This window comes from Branchiostoma floridae, chromosome 18 (assembly GCF_000003815.2).
Source record: "Branchiostoma floridae strain S238N-H82 chromosome 18, Bfl_VNyyK, whole genome shotgun sequence".
NCBI lineage: Eukaryota > Metazoa > Chordata > Leptocardii > Amphioxiformes > Branchiostomatidae > Branchiostoma > Branchiostoma floridae.
In genome coordinates, this window is record NC_049996.1 from 18,273,453 (window position 1) to 18,294,708 (window position 21,256).

The window sequence follows — 21,256 nt, forward strand, 5'->3', positions numbered from 1 at the left end:
CTTTAAATCAATGGTTAGACTGCCGGGCCGGGGCGGCAATACTTGTCGATAGACATTTTCAGAGAAAACGTGGCTCTTAAAACGTGATAGTCCGACTGTGTAGCACTGTACATGTGTGGTGCAAGGGCTATGAAACGGAGATGGTCACCGCCTTTAGACCCCGATAGGTGGGAATGATTTCGGTGTAACCTATAATCTACCTAACATCACAACCTATTTACGTTTGTTCTGTATATATAAAGAAGATTGCTTGTTGTAAGAATGATTTGTAGAGTCTTAAGAAGTGGATGGAGCGTTTCAAGTGTTTCTTAAAGTACGTTCTGTTCCTCAACGATAGCCTCTGAGTGACCAGGTCAAACCCCGGGTAACTCTGTCGACAGAAGCAGGGGTCACCTGTTGGTCAGCTTTGATAAGTGCCGAGATAACAGGTACACAACAACAACTGAAGTGTGGCGACACAACAGCAAATTTACCAACTTATTTGGTGTTAAATTAGCACACATAATGTTGTTCGTGGCCTGCCTTATTGGAATCCAACATAGTGTTGCATTCTTACAATGCCTACAACTGGACGAATCTTTTAACACAACATACTGCAAAGCATCCGCGCCCACCCATGAGTAGGTAATGGGACGTCTAAAATGTAAATATGACCGTATTGTTTGCATATCCCTGGTAAACAGTAGAGGGAGACCAGCGAATGTATTTTAATCAACGGAGGTTGCATTTTCCATGAGTTTTTAACCCATTCATGACGTTTCATCAGAAAATACATCCAACCTTGTTAGGGCTAGTCGGCTGATGATGATACCAGTCTAGTAAAAGTCGCGCCACGTCTGGCTTCCTCACACCTGCTGATTCACCTGATCGCTGCAAACAGTTGAGGGCATAGGTCGCCTGGGTCTCATCTAACTGGGTCACCCACTGCATCTGTGAGAAAATGGCCGGTGCTGTCCAATGGGTTTTCCCGTTTTCTGGGCTGACCCTGCAGACGTTTATTGTCTTCTGCGCGACTTTCCTCCTGGCATGTGTCGTCTTCAAGCGGTCCCGAAACCTGCCTCCTTACCCAGCAGGACGCGTGCCTATTCTCGGGCACCTCCTCGCCTTGGGCCGAGAACCGCCACTAAAACTAACGGCGTGGAGGCGGCAGTACGGGGACGTCTTCACCGTCAGGATGGGGATGGAAGATGTGGTGGTTCTGAACGGCTACACTGCCGTCAAGGACGCGCTCGTGGACAGGTCCGAGCTGTTCGCGTCGAAGGCACCAATGTACCAGGTTGATGTGATGCTTGGTTTCGGAAAAGGTAAAGTTCTATTTACTATATTTCTTTCTCAACAAAAGTCGTAGTATACTATGGGACATTCTATGGACAGTGGTGGGCCATGGGTCCGTTTGCAGTTGTCTTGAATAGGGCAGGAAAGCGGTTCTATCGTGCCCCGACTGAAAATTGTACGCTGTATAATTGTTCCGTGCTGTCTCACTGAATGGCAGTGTCCTCTAGATGGCAATATTAAATTGGTATGAGACGTGACACGGGTTACAGGTCGTATACCCACGTTAGTTATATTTCAGCCATACCATAGGTATGGTGAAATATATTGTATTCGTAATGTTTCTTCTTTCTTTCTCCTGTCAAATCTTCGGAACACGGTATCTCTGTTGTTCCTAAACCGATTGACTTTTAATTTGGCACAAGGGTAGAATGGGCCAATACCCCCAGAAGGTTTTTTTCATTTTTTTTCATATCTGCCTTTAAAATGATTTTATTAAGGTTTTTTGGTCATCTTAAGACCAAAACTGTATATTTGGGCGCCCTGTACCCTGGTATTATAACCGAATGAGCTGAAATTTGGCACAGATGTTCCTTGATTATTCCCCCATATAGATTCAATACCACTTTTGGTCTACAGTATAACGAAATGCTTATTTTTGCGATTTTTTGGTTATTTTTTGACCCAAAAAGGACACTTTTGACTCCTGTACCTTGGTTTTAGAACCGGATGACCTGAAATTTAGTATAGGAGTGCCCTAGACATTTGCGCACATGGATTCATTAACAGTTGAGGCATACAGTACAACAAAATGCTTAATTTTGCGATTATTTGGCCATTTTATGACCAAAAAGTACACTTTTGGCTCTTTTGCTCTGGTTTTAAAACCAAATGACCTAAATTTTGGTAAAATGGTGCACTAGATATTTTTTCAAATGACACATGTATAATTTTTGTCATAGACTACGTCAAAATGATATATTTTGGGATTTTTTTCTGTCATTTTCCAATAGCCAGAGGGGTCAATGACCTTAAGGTCGTTGACCCCAGCTGCAGATTGCACCTACTGGCATATATGTCTATTTAATCTAATTAGATAGGTAACCAATCACTTAGCCTGAACTGAATCTATATCCTAAAGAGGGGGGGGGGGGGTGACAGCCAATCAGCGAGCCCGGTATCATCTGGAACAGTCCATTCTTACACGGAGGCTTCCGTGTAAGAATGACTTCCGTCTTTCAGTGGGTATATTTTTGGACAGGTCTATTTTGCAGTTTTACAGAAGGTGTGCTGGAAGATTCTATTCTCGCACGGAGGGTTTTTTTTTTTAAATTCATATTTTGGACTTTGGTGACTTCTAGTTTGTCAAAGTCTTTCAGTAGGGTTATTTTTGGACTGGTCTAGTTTGCAATTTTAAATGGGTGTGCTGGAAGAGTCCATTCTTGCATGGAGGGGGCTTTTTTAAAAAATCCATTGGCTTTTTTTAAAATCCAGTTTTTGGACTTCAGTGATTATGTCAAAGTCCTATTTTAGCGGATGTATTTTTGGACTGCTCTACTTTACATGGAAGAGTCCATTTTTTTGCACACAGAAGGGGGATTTTTTCAAATTCAGTTTGGATGGGTGATGATTCAAAATTCAATTTTTAGTGGAAGTGGTTTTAGACTGGTCTATTATACCTTTTCATGCACTGGGACCTTTTTTGCTAAATTCAATTTTGGATTTGGTTTCTTATTCAAAAGGCCAAGGTTTCAGTGGGAGTATTTCTGGACTGGTCTATTGTGCAAATTCACATAGGGTGCACTGGAGTCCATTCTTGAACGGGGGAATTTTGTAAGATTCATTTTTGGGTTAAACCGTCATTAGTAAAAGTGATTTTTCAAATGGGTGATTTTGAAATAGTCTATTGTTGCATGGGGAGGGAGATGGCTGAAATATGCTGTATTTGCTCTCAAGCAAATGTCGGCCTTTCTAGTTTACATTTCGAGCTAACCAAATGCCTGTACACTGACTCACTAGATTATGGTGTCCTCTCAGTGGTATATAACAATACAAGGTGTGACATATATATATATAATTATACCTTTGCTTCTGTAGACATATTTTCTGCCAGCTGGGGTTCCGAGTTCAGACAGAGGAAGAGGTTTGCCACCACCGTCCTGAAGAACCTGGGCATGAGGGTCGGCCGTGGCAGCATCGAGGGCAACATCCGAGAGGAAGCAAACTGTCTCCGGAACAGGGTAAGATGAAACAATGGAAATCAATGTATGATCCTGAGATCCGTTATCAGGCAAATCGTTTGGGATATAGTATTGGAGGCATTTTAGTAATAAATATGTGGTAATTACTTTTGTTATTGACTATTGTTTCTTGAGTTATTTTTCGATGTAGATTATGCAGTCAATGATTACATTCGTTTTTAGGTAAGAAACTATTTCATAATTCGTTTGTTTGAAAACAAAAATGGCAACGCTATAATTGCAGCCTACGAAGTCGATGTACATAGTACTAGTGCGTACGTCTCACCAACTCCTTAAAAGACCGTTTCCATCTGGAAAAAAAACTCATCACTTTGACAAAAACAGTTCTGTTCAGATTGCAGAAAACGACGGACAGCCCTTTGACATCGCTCATGACGTCATGGTGGCGGTTGCAAACATCATCTGCTCCATGGCGTTCGGGAAGCGCTACGACTACAAGGATGAATCGTTCCGGGAGCTCTCTCAGGCGATTAATACGGTATCATCTGAACTCGCAACTGGGCAAATCATCAGCTTTTTCCCCTGGCTACGGTTTGTTCCTGTCGGTAGGTCAAATTGGTCCTCTGAATATCATTTCCTACAGTTGGGTGGATAGATACGTTGGTAGTAAGAAGATAAGGTTATGATAAACAACCTAAATGGAATTTTCCTCGCCAACAGTTTTGGTAACTCAACAGCTACCTTTCTTCATCCTCCTACGCACGGTCCCAACGGCTAGCTGACTGCTCAGCCTATTGGGCCCTGCTATCCCAGGCCCTACCCCCAGGTATTGGGCTTTTTGTTGTCGAAAGCTGTCTCGCAAAGGCCGCTGGGAAGCTATCAGCCAAAATGGTGCTATGTGAGACGTAACATGGCATGTTACGTCTCACATAGCACCATCCTCCTACGCCCGATTCCCAACGGCTGACTGCCCATATAAGGGTAAGCTCATTAATATCCCAACGGCTGACTGCCCATATAAAGGTAAGCTCATTAATATTTATAAACAGGGCGGCGAGTTTGTGGCGACAATCATAATACCTGGGGGTAGGGCCTGGGATAGCAGGGCCCAATAGGCTGAGCAGTCAGCTAGCCGTTGGGACCGTGCGTAGGAGGATGCCTTTCTTGGGATCTGAGTCTCCTCTGAGACAGCGTCCTGGTCGCAACGCCACCATTCAGCAATGAGAGAATGTTGGAGATGTAGAAGGTTGTTGACGAGTTACCGAAACGTCTATAGCTAGTTGGTCACAGCATAACTTTGCATCTATGTGTAATTATACCCACGCACGTTTCCAAGTGAACAGATCCATCGTCAATGTGCTGAAAGAGAACTCCAAGGTCCAAAAGGTGTTAAGAGAGGAGATATCTCGCCATCGGGAACACCTGGATCGCGAGAACCCGCGAGACTTCATCGACTTCTGCCTGCTGGAGGTTGATCAGCAGGACAAGGTGGACGGTCTGACGGAGGAGAATGTCATGTACATTACGAAGGACCTCTTCTTCGCTGGAATTGAGACAACCACTAACACACTGCTCTGGAGTCTGCTCTATATGGTTTCGAACCCCGACGTCCAAAATAAGGTATTTGTGAGCAATTCAGCTTCTTTCAAAACGTTTCTGTGTTTGGCTATATGAGACAATGGAGAGCTGGTCGAAGAAAATAAGATATTCTGTGTTTTCCTTGCGCGTATTAAATGCCTCAAACTAATATTTCTGCAAGTAAAACATTGGCGCAATTTCTTCGTAATAAGTACATGAGGAGCTTGATGCCGTTGTTGGCGCGAGTCTGCCCGCCCTGTCCGACCGCTCCCAGCTGCTCTATAGATCTACGTGAACGCCTGTCTGCTGGAGACCATGCGGATCCGCACTCTGGTTCCCGTGTCACTTCCCCACGTTAATCAGCCATGTTTGTCCACACAGGTACAGCAGGAGCTTGATGCCGTTGTTGGTGCGAGTCTGCCCGCCCTGTCCCACCGCTCCCAGCTGCCCTACGTGAACGCCTGCCTGATGGAGACCATGCGGATCCGCACTCTTCTGTCTGTCATCCTTCACGCCACCGCGCAGGAGGTCAAAGTGCAGGGATACGACATTTCTAAGGGAACTCGGGTGATTATGAGTTACACAAAGTATTGTAAAATGACTTTTTTATGCCGTTGTAGAAATGATCTCTTCATTAACAGGTAAACACATGTGATGAAGTCGAAGTGAAGATCTGTCTGACCATCTATAGATTTTTAGAGAAATTATGTTTGCCACCTCATTTTCTCTTTGGTTGTTTTCCCAGGTGTTGATGAACATGCACTCCCTCCACATGGACCCCGCCTACTGGCCTGACCCGGACCGGTTTGACCCCGAAAGGTTTCTGGACGCGGAAGGGAACGTCATCAACAAACTTCCAGCCTTCATGCCTTTTTCAGGAGGTGATTATCATGCTTAGATATGTCATTGATGAAGGTCATCTCAGGAATGGGTACATACTTTCTGTTCTATTTTACATGTGCCTAATCTTACAACAGGGCATTATTTATTTCCAGGCCACCGTGTATGTCTAGGTGAGCAGCTGGCCCGGATGGAACTTTTCCTGTTCTTCTCGACCCTGCTGCAGTCCTTCACCATCAAGACGCCAGAGGGCGCTCCTCCTCCAAACACTGATGGCATATTTGGTCTGGCGTTGAAACCGCATCCGTTCCAGCTCTGTGCGATTCCGCGTTAGTTCATTCTCCATTGTCAAGACCAGGAGTCACATTCGGAATAAAGGAAAGAATAAGAAACTAGTTTTGTGTATTGCATTTTCCCTTACGTTTTGATCATGTCCGCCAACAAACCGCCTCTTGTCTGTACTCTGCTATCTCAACCGTCACCACAAACCAGCTCTCAGCTAATCAGAGTATAGGCCTTTCAGTTTTCAAAAGAAATCTCGCGCGCGCCAATCCCGCACAAACTGCGGGTTTCCATGGCGAGGTGGAAGGAGCTGCAGGCCACACCCGCGGCCGGCGTGGAGCGCCTGATCAGGATCTTCGACGTTCTGGACATTCAGGACATTCTGGGCAAACTGAAAACCATGAAGATCAGGTTATAGGGCAGGGGTCACAGGTTATAGGGTAGGGGTCACATGTTATAGGGCAGGGGTCACAGGTCATGGCAGTGTAGGTCAGAGGTCAGTTTGTAGGACATGCGGGACATTCTGAGCAAACTCAGAACCATGAGAATATCAGGGCACAACAGCACAGGTTATAGGGCAGGGGTCACAGGCCAGGGAGTGTAGGTCAAAGGTCAGTTCGGAGGTGGACAGAGATCAGGAAAGAAGGAGTTTTGTAGTTAGCAGCTATATGAGAGGAGTGAAAAGATTCTATTTTTTAATTTTTAACGAATAGTTACTACTTACCCTAAACAGAATGTATTTAGAGCATCTGTAGTTTGCCAAGGATGCTGCTTTAGTGCTCTAGTGTTAACTTAAAATGATGTGGAAATGTTTTACAAGCCAGAGGGACAGATTTTCGTATTCCTTATAACACATAAAACAAAAGTCAGAGGAAAGTTACGTGGGAGATCCTGACCAGCTCTTCATGCAGATCAACTTCATCTGAAAACTTCAAGACGTCTGCAAGACTTCTTCTTTCTACAAAATATCACAGAAGCAGGACGTGTTACGCCGAAGGGTGTTTATACAAGCTATACAGATACAGAAGCCGGTGTGTTATGCCGAAGGGCGGTTATACCGACTATATAGATACAGATACAGAAGCTGGTATGTTACGCTGAAGGGTGGTTATACCGGCTATATAGATACAGATACAAAAGCTGGTGTGTTACACTGAAGGGCGGTTATACTGGCTATATATATACAGATACAGAAGCTGGTGTGTTACGCCGAAGGGCGGTTATACCGGCTATATAGATACAGATACAGAAGGTGGTGTGTTACACTGAAGGGCGGTTATACTGGCTCTTTTTACAGAAGCTGGTGTGTTACGCCGAAGGGCGGTTATACCGGCTATATAGATACAGATACAGAAGCTGGTGTGTTACACTGAATGGCGGTTATACTGGCTATATAGATACAAATACAGAAGCTGGTGTGTTACGCCGAATGGCGGTTATACCGGCTATACAGATACAGAAGCTAGTGTGTTACGCCGAATGGCGGTTATACCGGCTATATAGATACAGATACAGAAGCTGGACGTATTATGCCGACGGGCGGTTATACCGGCTAAATAGATACAGATACAGAAGCTAGTGTGTTACACCGAAGTACGGTTATAACGTCTATATAGATACAGATACAGAAGCTGATGTGTTACGCCGAAGGGCGGTTATACCGGCTATATAGATACAGGAGCTGGTGTGTTATGCCGACGGGCGGTTATACCGGCCATATAGATACAGATACAAAAGCTGGTGTGTCTGCCGAAGGGCGGTTATACTTGCTATATATATATACAGATACAGAAGCTGGTGTGTTATGCCGAAGGGCGGTTATACTGGCTATATATATACAGATACAAAAGCTGGTGTGCTATGCCGATAGGCAGTTATAGCGGCTATATCAGAAATATGCACACATAACGAAGGAAGGTATGTTCAAATGTCTCATGTCATCATTGGACCATGATATACTGGAAAATCACTGTAAGTTCATCTACAAATGTTTTAGGAAGAGAGAAGATGTATAACTTTGCGTTTATTTACTACCTTTTGTACCAAACTGACTGCATTTAGCCCCAAATGGGCTTGAATGTGCAATAAACTTCATTGAAATTGTCATTATTTATATACAAATACAGACCGGTTACTCCAGTGCGTCACCTATCTGATATCAAATACTGTAATAGTGTGACACACAAAAAGTCATGTGCAGGTCACGCAAACAGGTTGCCGAACCCACCGGCAAACGTCTGTCTGCCTGCTCATTAGCCTGTGTTTATACAATCTCTCGCTGGCTGGGGTTAATGACCCCCCTCTCCTTGGGCGGCGGCAATACTATAGGGCCGGCCGCTAGGAGCGCGACTTTAGTCAGGCTACCTGCTCATCTGTCGAATGGACAGGAGGATCCAAAAGTGTGACACGTGCTTATATGGTCATCTATGGAAATTTTGTTAACAGCGGCTCTTAAACTAGTACAGTCACTACACGTAGGTGATCGTGTATACATGCGCATTTCAGGCGAGTTGGGCTGAGTGTATACATCAGACGACCAAGTAACGTTTGAACTTGTGGACCTTAAACACTGACCAGTCACCTGTTAGTCACGCTGCGCAGAACGAATGCGCGTAAAGACTTGAACTTGTTGACTGCGTCTTTAATCCTAAAGGCATGGCTGCTGTCGTCAGCTGGATAGCTGGGTCTGTCCAGGAGATTCTGCTGATCTCTGGACTGACTGCGCAGACCTGTCTTGTCTTTTGTGCGGCTTTTCTCCTGGCATATGTTCTCTTGAAACGCCCCCAAAACCTGCCTCCCTACCCGGCAGGACGCGTGCCTGTTCTCGGGCACCTCCTCGCCTTGGGCCGAGCGCCTCACCTCAAGCTGACGGCGTGGAGGCGGCAGTACGGGGACGTCTTCACCGTCAGGATGGGGATGGAAGATGTGGTGGTTCTGAACGGCTACACTGCCGTCAAGGACGCGCTCGTGGACAGGTCCGAGCTGTTCGCGTCCAGGCCGCCAGTCTACCTGTTCGATGCGTTTGGAAAAAACAAAGGTGAATAATGTTCTCTCCAAATTCCTTCACTCCCCTTCACGGGCAACGTTTCTTTCTTTTATGCGCTAAAGCTAAGGGTACACCCCGCCGTACGTTTTTGTGTGAGGCCAAGTCTGCCACGTATTTCTGAAAACGTTCAGGCTGTACAGGACAGGCGCGTCGCCCGTACTGGCACGTACGCCGGTACGGGGGCCAATGCGCAGCCCGATGGTACATAGTTTTGCCTGCACGTAAAGTTCTACGGCGTGTCTGCGTGCTCCAAAATCCGTCGGATTCCCAACGAGTTCGTACGGAGGCGGTACTTACCACTTACGGATTCCAAAACATTGCCCATGTTTTGGCACGTAGACAGCACGTATTTGCACACACGGCGGGTTGTGCCCTTAGCTTTAGCACCGAATCGTCTTGCTTTTGATGAACGATCACCTCGATCCTATTTCCCGTGGAGTCTACATTGCAGACTATAGAGAAATAAGAAGTCCTCTCTTTTTAAGACATCCTTACTGGACATTGGGATCCAGGATTCAAACAGAGGAAGAGGTTTTCCACTACCGTCCTGAAGAACCTGGGTATGAAGGTCGGACGTGGTAGCATCGAGGAGAAAATCGTAGAAGAAGCCAAGTTTCTTCACAACAGGGTAAGATTACTTACAGCAAAGAATCTGCCATTTTTGTAGTTTAGGTAAAGTAGAAGATAAAGTACATTTTACTGTGGATTGTACTTTGTGTGATAGCTTTAGGAGTATTCTACTTGACTATGTGTTAAGTAGATATCCCCACTTCAGATACTTGAAAAGTAAAGAGAAATTTATATTCCTGACAGCTTTTGATAAACCAACTCTAACCAACCATACAGCTAGCTACATTCATGTAATTACCAAGAAGCGAGAGGAAGTCGAATGTCTTAGAACAGATTAGACGCATATCTGCATATATAGATGTGTATGATTGTTTCCATTGTTACATATATATACTTGTTACCATGTGACCTGTACTTAGCCCAGTGGGGCAAAAATGTGCAATAAAAGCCTTCATTCATTCATTAAAGAAAGATATTGTCCATGTTGACAAGTCTGATGTTTCTCTTCAACAACGTGACTATTTGAATATCAACGATTCATGGAAGCAAGGCGAATGGCCTAATGTGTTTTTTTTTTTCAGGTGGCAGAATACGAAGGAAAGCCATTTGACATCGCCCATGACGTCACCGTAACGGTCGCAAACGTCATTTGCACCATGACGTTCGGGAGGCGCTACGACTACGAGGATGAGTCGTTCCAGGTGCTCTCGGAGGCCGTTACAGCCGTAGGGACTGAACTTGCGGCTGGCCAAATCATCAGCGTCTTCCCTTCCCTGCGCTTTGTTCCTGGAGGTAAATTGTGCATATGTCTTGCTCTCAGTCACCGACGGCTTTGTTATTAGCTGCATGCAATGCAGGTATAGTTTGCAGTAGCGTAGGCGTTTTTGGAAGGGGCGTTTCCGGCGATGTATCTACAGAACGGATGGTGCGATTGCGATGATTTTTGGTACATGGGTTGGTGGTGGCCAAACGGTCAGGTTTGAATTTGAGTCTCCTTGTGTTTGATCTTGATACTGTTAGGTTGAGGCTGTTTGTGTGGTTGGGGCATCCTCACCTTCTAGTATCTGCTTGGCTGTGAAAAAAGGTGATGGTTGAGTTTGTGAATACAGGTCAGGTGATGGTTGGGGTTGGGTAAACATTATTGTGATTGATAGGTCTTAGTTAAATGTGGAACTCTCACCTGTTTTGCAGGAGCCTTTGCTACCTTCATTGTATCAGATTACTCTGATCCCCTGTTTTACTGGCAAAGGTGTCTCCTGTCATATTTCCTCAATCTGTTGTTTTATTCAATTCTATTCAGGTTAGGTATATTTTGTGTTGCTTACCAGTCTTTGTGGTGCTTCCATAACTGTATAGTACTGTGTCTAAAGTTCTGGTACAAGTTCCCGTGTCCTGTTTGGCGATCAATGTTAAACAGAAGAAGATACGACTTTTTAAAGTGGAGGAGACCTGTATAGATCGTGAGCGTAAGAGAAAAGTATGTGTATAATTTTTTAAAGTCGGAACATGTACTTTGTGTCATCAATGTGTTTGCTCAACAGTTTTGTACTGATGGTTAAATTACATTTTGTGCCATTGGTGTTCATATGTTTTTAATTTTGGTCGTCTTAGTGGTTAGTCTTAATACTGCAGTAGGCTATTTATTTTGTGTCCTTGGTTTGGACTTCCTGTGGTCTTATTTTGGTGATGCCATCCCCATAATGTAAGTAGGTAATGAGATTTGGGCCACCGATACCTGCTATGTTTTTAACCTTGGTAATCTTTAGCACAGGCAATGTTTGGACTTTGGTACAATGTACACATGTAAGTGGTGGAGGCGTTGTTTATTCTTTAGTTTTGGCATTGTTTAAAGACATTAGCTTATCACTGCAAATATGTGATAAAATTGACTACGCAACCACTCCTGGGTTTTGGGAAATGTTTGCTGGGTGTTTGCTCTGTACAGGTGCGTGTTTGCACAAGTCAGATGGTTGTTTCACTGGTAAATGGTCCCGGCCGAGACTGCTCGGATTGGTCGGAGGCGGTCAGGTTATGGGTGCAACTGCTAGCGATACAAGCGTAGTCGGTCCAAACAAAACAAAACAAAAACAAACAAACTAAAGAAAATATCTTATGATCCCGTTTGTATGTGTGTGTGTGTGTGTTTTTGTTCCAGTTAACAGGGTTGGTACAAATTTGGTCGAACACCTCTCGAAGCTGCAGAGGGTGCTGTGGGAGGAGCTCTCGCGCCATCGCGAACACCTGGATCGCGAGAATCCGCGAGACTTTCTGGATTTCGGTCTGCTGGAGGTTGAACGGCAGGAGAAGGTGGACGGTCTCACAGAGGAGATTGTCATCTACCTGACCCAGAACATCTTTGTGGCCGGGACAGAAACGACGGCAGACACTCTGTTGTGGGCTCTTCTCTACTTAACCCAGAATCCAGCCATTCAACATAAGGTACAGCATGGGATACGTCTCAGTGTACTTTTAATTAATGATTACGTAACATTGGGGATCAAGCGCCGCCAACTGGCCATGCTAATCGGGTTTGATCCTTTTAGCTTAACGGTTAAGTGCGTTGGGTATGCGATCTGGCGGCCAGGATTCGGCGCGGGTTCGAATCCCGGGAGCCACGAGACTGTTTCTACTCGCTTCTTACAGCTCCACTAGACGTCTTTTCCTAGGATCCTGCGGAAAAAAAATGCTATATATAATTGTATTTTCAGAATCGGGTGACTTTGCCAGAATAGTTAGCTGGCCACATCATAGAAATGTGCTGCTTTATGGTCGGCTAACTCATCGGGCAAATCATTCAACCATTTTGGCCAAGCAGATCCTACGGTGGCATAAGATACATCAAAAGCTGGCAGAGGAGTGAAGCCGGTCTGGAGTGTGTTTGGCTACCAGAAGCTGATGACTCCCTTTGGCCAGCTGTAGTCTCCTTAGCCTGCTCTGATACTATCTTATGCCACTGGTAAGTCTGCCTGGAGATTATTGGCCAACTCAGTCTGCTGTTTTGTCGACAAATAATCAGGTCTGATGGTTCCAGACTGCCACAGGTCGACCGATGAGCCATCTTCAAAGAGTCTGGTAGAGGCTACTTTATGAAGATTGTCAATGTTTGTGTCCCAACAGGTACATGAGGAGCTTGATGCCGTTGTTGGTGCGAGTCTGCCCGCCCTGTCCCACCGTTCCCGGCTGCCCTACGTGAATGCCTGCCTGATGGAGACCATGAGGATCCGCACTCTTCTTCAATTGTAATCGATGATACTTGTCCACACAGGTACAGCAGGAGCTAGCTAGACGCCGTTATTGGTACGAGTCTGCCCACCCTGTCCGACCGTTCCCAGCTGCCCTACGTGAGTGCCTGCCTGCTGGAGACCATGAGGATCCGTACTCTTCTTCAATTGTAATCGGTGATGCTTGTCCACACAGATACACGAGGAGCTTGATGCCGTTGTTGGCGCGAGTCTGCCCGCCCTGTCCCACCGTTCCCAGCTGCCCTACGTGAACGCCTGCCTGCTGGAGACCATGAGGATCCGCACTCTTGTTCCCCTATCGGCCCCCCACGCCACCACACAGGACGTCAAAGTCCAGCAGTTTGACATCCCCAAAGGAACCCAGGTATACAGACATATCACAGGGTTGTAAATTTATTTTACACTGTTCCTGATATAATTCAGAAACAATGGCTCTAGTGGTGAGGCGGCTGTCCCCGACTCAGATGATGGTGAAGAGTAAGGTAATGCAGACCTCACCTCCTCTGACAGAATGCACAGCATCTGCAAAGTAGAATCAAGCACACGAAGGCTTAATAAAAATGTGTTTCCAGTACTTATAATTCCTAAAGAAATAAACTGTCTAATATTATATAGTATTCTTATTCTTATCCAGTGACATCAAATGATGAAGGCTGCATGAAAAATACGTAGAAGCCGTTTAATTGCACACCCCATTTGCCAGCGTATATCTGGATGGTTTGGGATTTGGGGATTCCGTGCAGTTAACAGAAGTTTGCGGTAATCCATTGTGCGATTAACTGGCTTCTACTGTATTTCCAATGTTACTTCTACTCAGGTCCAAGTACAAATCTGCCGTAACTTTTACTGCATAACTGCAAGTTGTCTGGTTCTTGACCATACATCTCATCTTTTATCCAGGTACTACCTAACCTGCACTCACTCCACACGGACCCCGCCTACTGGCCTGACCCGGACCGGTTTGACCCCGAAAGGTTTCTGGACGCGGAAGGGAACGTCATCAACAAGCCCGAGTCCTTCATGCCCTTTTCAGGAGGTAAGGCTGGAGATAAAGTAATCATATATAACTATTGTTATATTCTACATGTGCCTGCTAGTACTACTGAACCAAAAGTCGACTAGAAAAAAGTGTCCTGGCTCCCGGGATTCGAACCCGCGCCACTAGCACCGCTAACCGTTACGCCAAAAGTTCAGAGCCTTTGTTATGACTACTCCCCCTTTTTTTATTTCATTCTCGAATATCTGAGTTCGATCGATATCCCTGTGTGACCTGTGTGGCACATCTGTAGCCTGTTGCTCAGAAGGTGACGACGGCATGGAAACCAGTGTAACAATAGCGCCGAACCCGAGCCGCCAGATCACAAACCCAGCTCAGAGCCTTTGGCATAGTCAGTTTGGTGGCGCCTGAACCCTCTGCTACACTACTAAGTATTCATTATTTCCAGGCCGCCGTGTGTGTCTGGGTGAGCAACTGGCCAGGATGGAGCTTTTCCTGTTCTTCTCGACCCTGCTGCAGTCCTTCACCTTCAAGACGCCAGAGGGCGCTCCTCCTCCAAACACTGACGGCGTCGTTGGAATAACGCTGACCCCGCATCCGTTCAAGCTCTGTGCGATACCTCGTTAGTTTATGCTAGATTGTCCGGCCCAAGATGATTTTATAAATGGTTGAAAAAAATCATTGTTCGAATCAGCACTGAAATGTAGGACATAAGATAAGTGTGACGGAAACAAACAAACTTACCAACAAGCAACATGGCCGCCCCCATGGGCGCCAACAAAAACAGTATAGCTTTTCCATTCGACAAAACTGTGATAACTCAGTACTATTTTGATAGTCAATGCAAGTATCACATTATATAAGGATGCTTTGGTCTCATCATATCAATCAGTCATACCGCGAAAAGTTAGCAATAATACAACTTGGGTATTACAATAATATAGTACTAGTAATTTAATTATGCACATTTCTGTCTCTTTCCATGCCAGAATTGATATCAATGGATCAGAGGATCAATAATGTATATTGACCTGTGAAGTTTCTTCATTGTAACTGTATATTTCATGAAAAGTGTGACTTAGCAACAGCGATAAATGCCAGGTATGTCTGGCAATGTTTGCCCAACACCATTTACCGATATTGGTTTACTTATGTTTTCTTTATACAGGGTTGAACACACCCAGCTCACTGCTTTCCAGGCGTGCCCTGTATAGAATAACATACACAGAATAACATAAACAAAGAAATAATGGAACTAAGCAATCTACAAACCAAAGGAACAATATATACACACAAACGTCAAACAGAATCATAGAATCGTCAAATTGGTCAATACCAGTTTTCGTGCACTAGGCCGAAGTGTCAAATATTCCATCCTCCACCGTTCTGGACAAAATCGGTAACCCCTCTGATGTTACTTCTACTAATTCTAATGCTTATCTTTGTCAAATTAAATGCGTCAAAATTAAATTTAATGAAATCATATTGTTGACTTTTTGCCTGCCTTACAATTATGTTATGATGTGGTTAACTCAGGCAAGGTTTATGGACCTAGCCGCTAGACCTTTTCCAGCTTACGTTTTGATCACGTATTAATTATCATTTATGTCATATCTTGGCCGTGATAACGTTAGATACGGGTGTTCTGGGTTGGGTGATAACTTGGATATCACATGGGGTTCTACTGTTATCACATGGGCTTTCATAGAATCATATGCATTCGAACGCACTTCTCGCGTGTGCCGAATGCGCCGTTGTCGAAAATGCGAATACCAGATTTGGGCATTGGAATGACTGTTTGCTCGAGAACACCAGATTTTCTAAATTTCTGGCACATGTCCACGGAAATCATGTGTACGTGCGCTTTTTAGCCAAAACAAACATTGGGGCGGAGCCTGTTTGAAAAATGACGAATGACCACTGACTGCCCACAGGGTAAGGACTGGACATTGGACGGCTCGGTCTGTTTGAACTACCGGACGTTGGACGGAAAGGTTTGTCTGACCTGCCGGCCATTGGGCTGAGAGGTTTGCTTTTGTCAGGTCGGGGTTAGCGGGGTGATAAAGGTAGGCACGGAAAAGCGTATGAAGGGTCAAAGACTGAATTCTAGACAAGAATGGCTGCAGTCGCCAGATGGATAGCTGAGTCAGTTCAGGAAATTCTACAGATCTCTGGGTTGACCCTGCAGGCTTTTCTTGTTCTCTGCGCAATTTTCCTTCTGACATGTGTCATCTTCAAGCGTTCCCGGAACCTGCCTCCCTACCCGGCAGGACGTGTGCCTGTTCTCGGGCACCTCCTCGCCTTGGGCCGAGCGCCTCACCTGAAGCTGACGGCGTGGAGGCGGCAGTACGGGGACGTCTTCACCGTCAGGATGGGGATGGAAGATGTGGTGGTTCTGAACGGCTACACTGCCGTCAAGGACGCGCTCGTGGACAGGTCCGAGCTGTTCGCGTCCAGGCCTCCAAATTGCCTGTTTGATGCAGTAACCGGTTTCGGAAAAGGTATGTTTGTCACGCGTCACCTAACTGCGCAATAACTAGAGAAATCCCAAATCACATGAACATAGTATTTAGGCTATGCCTTCTATCCATCTTTCATGTCTTTCATATGCGCAAATAAGTACAGCTACTGTGCCCTAGAAGGTAAAGGTATAGCCGATATAGCCGTAGGGTCATAAATCGAATCTACCTAAAACACCTTTATTCCACAATGAAGGCAATTTTTTTACGGTCAAACTTTTTGTATTCGTACGCTCGCATCAGTTTGTGAGTTCCCAGATGATGTCATCCATATAATCAAATCAACATGGCCTAACAGAGATTCAAAAGTGTCATCTTCCATGCTCTTCAGACCTAGCCTCTGTACCCTGGGGAGCCGCCATCAGGCAAAGAAGGAAGTTCACCACAACCGCCTTGAAGGTCCTGGGCATGAAGGTTGGCAGTGGCGGCATTGGAGAGAAAATCCGAGAGGAAGCGGGCTTTCTCCGTAGCAGGGTAAGATCGTGTCAAACATTTTTCTACTGCTGATAATTAATGCTGTGGTCCCTGCTTCTGAGTAGCCTCCATAGCAGGCTCTCTGGGGCCTTTTTTTGGCTCATAATACACTATTTCTGGCCATTTCTTTTTGTACTGGATCGTTGATTACCGACGGACGACGAGGATTACTTGGAGCTCAGTAATCAGAAATCCAGTTTTAAAAGAAATGGCCAACAAAAGTGTATTATGAGCAAAAAAAGGCCCCAGAGAGCCTGCTATGAAGGCTAGCTTCTGAGCCTATTGGCACTTACATTGTTTTACCTAGTCGTGTGTTTCCAACATTTGATCAAGTGCCCTGAATATAACCTATACTTTGTACTTTGGCCCCTTCGAATTTGAGGTCATTTAAAGGTCTCCGAGGTCTTAGAGCCACTACGTGCATGACTTTGACTTTGGCTTTGATCCACATTGCTTGATGATGTAATCACTGGCTTCACTCTTGTTGGTAGTACTCTCATCCAGGGCTGGTTATAGGTTTTTGGACCGGTCCGAACAAACGGACCTTAAAAAAACAAACAGTGGACCACATTTTGGGCCGAGTAGAAAATTACCAGATGATATCGGCAGGGGCTATACGCGTGTTGACCCTTACCGGTTCAAGAAAATAGCAAGAGCGAAGCAGAGTATTGTTTATATTCATTTCTACCAAGTTTCTTCAATCACACTCACAGAGTTTACATGAAGACAGGATTTTAAAACACCAGTGGGAGTCTGATACTCCTTCAAATAGATTCCTCGGTTTAAAGTACCTTTCCCGAACTCGGGACCTCTACGTTTCGAGCCCAATATTCTCCCATTACCCCACACACGACACCACGAGACATTATCTTCTGACGTGAGTCTTTCTTCCAGGTGGCAGAATACGAGGGAAAGCCGTTCGACGTCGCCTACGACCTGAACGTGGCCGTCGCGAACGTCATCTGCTCCATGGTGATCGGGCGGCGCTACGACTACAAGGACGAGACGTTCAGGGAGCTGTCGGAGGCGGTGGTCACCGTGGCCGTGAAACTTGCTGCGGGGCAGATCATCAGCTTCTTCCCTTGGTTACGCTTTGTTCCAGGGGGTGAGTGATGGTTACCTTCGCAAAGAAGGTTGTGTTTTTGGCGTTGCCATCTCCCTCTATCTCTCTGTCTCTCTCTCTTTCTCTCTCTCTGTCTCACGTGTGAGTGAGTGAGTGAGTGAGTGAGTGAGTGAGTGAGTGAGTGAGTGAGTGAGTGAGTGAGTGAGTGAGTGTGTGTGTGTGTGTGTGTGTGTGTGTGTTTGTGTGTGTGTGCGCGCGCGCGCGCGAGCGTGTGTGTCTTTGGAACAGGGATACAATAAGTCTGCTCGGGTATAATGACGAAAAAAGAAAAAATGTGACCTAATATACATTTATCTGGAAGGCCGAAGCGGAAAGCATCCCCATCATCTTGTGTGTACTTCTTCCAGTGAACAGAGCCAGGGTCGAGTTGCTTGAGCAGAACGCGAGGCTGCAGAAGGTACTGGGGGAGGAGCTGAGTCGCCACCGGGAACACCTGGACCGCGAGAATCCGCGAGACTTCCTGGACTTTGGGCTGCTTGAGCTGGAAAAGCAGGAGAAGGTGGAGGGTCTGACGGGGGAGATCGTGATGCACATGGCGCAGAATCTCTTCCTGGCAGGGACAGAAACCGCCTCCAACACCCTCCGCTGGAGCCTGCTGTACATGGTGCTGCATCCAACCGTCCAAAAGAACGTACCGTGTGCTTTTGTCTGATCTTACTTAGGATTAGGTCCCGATTGAAAAAGGGGCCTTTCGACACTTTCGGGCGTGAACCTTACGTGACCACATGGGACACCTTGCGGCTCCCGGGTATTTTGGACCCGACCGGGTCCCGGGTTGAATTTAAGTCGGAAAATGAACCCGGAACACGGTAACAAATAGATGCTGTGACCTAAGAATAAGCTAAAAAGTTAATCCTTTTACGCTTTTTGTGTTTTGTTGTCTTTTTTTAGTCATAATCTTGTTTAATAGGTACAAGAAGAGCTTGATGCCGTAGTTGGTGCGATTCTGCCCACCCTGTCCCACCGTTCCCAGCTGCCGTACGTGAACGCCTGCCTGATGGAGACCATGCGGATCCGTACACTACTTCCCGTTTCTCTCCCCCACGCCACCACACAGGACGTGAAAGTCTCCGGCTACGACATCCCCAAGGGTACCCAGGTACGCTACAGATTTGCTACATGCCGAAGAAAGTCGCTACATCTCATGGGCTACATCTTCTGACTTAATAATGTTGCAAAAAATGCAGTTTCATTACAAACATTCGGTGTAGACACTGATTGGTAATGCTGCAACGAGAAGAATGCAGTTAATTGCACAACGGATTACCGTACGATTCTGTTAAATGCACAGAATCCCCAACTGGTGCGGTCCAGCTGGATAACTTCACATTGTCGCATCACCGGGACAATTGCACGAAATACACTGGCAAATGGCAAAAAAAAGCAAGCTCGAGCTCTTGAACATTCCAACCGCGACGTCCGAAAATTGTTCTTGTGTGATCTCTTTTCCTGTCGAAGTGATAACCAGTTAAAGGCAGTATTCAGTATTTTCTTAGATCTAACTTCTGTCTGGTTATTCTCAGGTGCTGGTGAACCTGTACTCTATCCATAAGGACCCCGCTTACTGGCCTGACCCGGACCGGTTTGACCCCGAAAGGTTTCTGGACGCGGAAGGGAACGTCATCACCAAGCCCGAATCGTTCCTGCCGTTTTCAGCAGGTGGGAAAACGGAGTCGACTTCTAGAAAAATGGACGATTGTGTACTTTGTTCCAGAACTGTTGTTGATCGTTGTTCGAGAATATATAGCAATGTAAAAAGAGTTGTAACCTTTACCAGGTGCAACGAATTCGCGAAAGAAAGTGATGATTCCTTAGGACAATGTGGCACTGCATTAAAGTTAGTAACTTATCTTAACGGCCATATATAAAGGCAAGAGACAGAGGTGGTCTCGTAGGTTTTTAGGCCGTAAGGGCTCCCTCGGAAATCAGTTTTGTTTTTAAACTGAAGTGACTACCCTACAATATTTAATAAATACATAATAACAAAAAAGGAAGGGCAGATTATTGCTATCCACTAGGGCTCGGTATTACAATCCCTCTCTTTCACTGCGTCTTACCTCCCCAACCGCAGTACAATCAATGTGTACATGTACACCTGAGGGAAACGAGTAAAGACGTGTAAGCTGCCTTTCACACGGGCAAAACATCGGTAGCTTAACAGGATTTGAACCCAGGACTTCTGATCCAAACATCCTGCCGTTAAGCCACACGATCCCACAACGTTTTCGACGTATGTTTGACGTTGATATTGTATGTTTGACGTTGATATTGTATGTTTGACGTTGATATTGTTCATCTTTGTTTCCAGGCCGCCGCGTGTGTCCCGGTGAGCAGCTGGCCGGGATGGAACTTTTCCTGTTCTTCTCGACCCTGCTGCAGTCCTTCACCCTCTCGGCGCCAGAGGGCGCTCCTCCGGCAAACACCGATGGAGTCTTTGGCCTGACCCTGACGTCACCCCCGTTCAAGCTCTGCGCGACACCGCGTTAGTTTATGATGAATAAATTGTGAAGGCCAGGAGTTGCTTCATGAATTACATTCTAGAAGACTGATCTGTCCTATATACTATAATTCCTATACACTGCGATTAACTCATTAACTTAAGTCATTGTCAATGCGATCGCGAGTAGCTTAAGACTTGGTTATACCTTTAGTTACAAAGTATCACAACAAGGTAATATGCATGTCTGCCGCCTTGTATACCTGAATTTATCTCAATGGATATGAGGAACGAATTTACATACTGACATGTGGTAATCCTTACATGCTTCTCCAGTTCTGGCCTAAATACACCTTTCTCACGCGGCGGCCATGATAGATCGAAGAAGAGGTCAATGAGGCAAACAGACAAAACTTATTTCTAAAATCAGGTCCCATTTAGTTTTCCCCCAAACCACACAAATTTTCATGATATTAGATAGAATAATAAATATTACAAGAAGTGTTATGCACCGAAAGATGTAGCAATGTAGAGTAGTGTAGACTGACCCCATAGTCCCTTAAGAGATGCAAAATAAAAACATAATAATGCAAATTTTAACGAATTTGCAGCCATTCACTTATTGGTCGATTTCCTAATTGCCAGGCTACCATTGGTCGAACTGCTAATTATGAT

At 45.5% G+C, this 21,256-nt stretch overlaps 2 protein-coding genes across 2 annotated transcripts; both read left to right on the plus strand.

Annotated features, from left to right (window-relative positions):
* The first annotated feature begins 484 nt into the window (after positions 1-484).
* Positions 485-14,968, plus strand: LOC118405545. The gene is made up of 15 exons (XM_035805049.1): positions 485-1,304; positions 3,370-3,512; positions 3,868-4,078; positions 4,810-5,093; positions 5,433-5,618; positions 5,797-5,932; positions 6,047-6,220; positions 6,425-6,584; positions 8,792-9,210; positions 9,705-9,847; positions 10,371-10,581; positions 11,945-12,228; positions 13,207-13,395; positions 13,932-14,067; positions 14,477-14,968. Exons 1-15 carry the CDS (start codon positions 941-943, stop codon positions 14,653-14,655), a joined length of 3,219 nt encoding a protein of 1,072 aa, XP_035660942.1. The 5' UTR covers positions 485-940; the 3' UTR covers positions 14,656-14,968.
* Positions 14,969-15,785: 817 nt separating this feature from the next.
* LOC118405546 (cytochrome P450 2C31-like) lies at positions 15,786-20,654 on the plus strand. The gene is made up of 7 exons (XM_035805050.1): positions 15,786-16,529; positions 16,879-17,021; positions 17,916-18,126; positions 18,492-18,790; positions 19,055-19,243; positions 19,668-19,803; positions 20,453-20,654. The coding sequence occupies exons 1-7, from the start codon at positions 16,145-16,147 to the stop codon at positions 20,629-20,631; spliced, it is 1,542 nt and encodes a 513-aa protein (XP_035660943.1). The 5' UTR covers positions 15,786-16,144; the 3' UTR covers positions 20,632-20,654.
* The last annotated feature ends 602 nt before the right edge of the window (positions 20,655-21,256 follow it).

What these genes read in the sequence shown, in the direction of transcription:
- LOC118405545 (XM_035805049.1), top strand. Translation starts at nt 941, where the DNA reads ATGGCCGGTGCTGTCCAATGGGTTTTCCCGTTTTCTGGGCTGACCCTG. An exon ending in GATGCTTGGTTTCGGAAAAG is followed by an intron (nt 1,305 to 3,369) that starts GTAAAGTTCTAT and finishes TTGCTTCTGTAG; the next exon opens with ACATATTTTCTGCCAGCTGG. An exon ending in ATCCAGCCATTCAACATAAG is followed by an intron (nt 12,229 to 13,206) that starts GTACAGCATGGG and finishes TTGTCCACACAG; the next exon opens with ATACACGAGGAGCTTGATGC.
- LOC118405546 (XM_035805050.1), top strand. Translation starts at nt 16,145, where the DNA reads ATGGCTGCAGTCGCCAGATGGATAGCTGAGTCAGTTCAGGAAATTCTA. An exon ending in GTTACGCTTTGTTCCAGGGG is followed by an intron (nt 18,127 to 18,491) that starts GTGAGTGATGGT and finishes TACTTCTTCCAG; the next exon opens with TGAACAGAGCCAGGGTCGAG. An exon ending in GTTCCTGCCGTTTTCAGCAG is followed by an intron (nt 19,804 to 20,452) that starts GTGGGAAAACGG and finishes CTTTGTTTCCAG; the next exon opens with GCCGCCGCGTGTGTCCCGGT.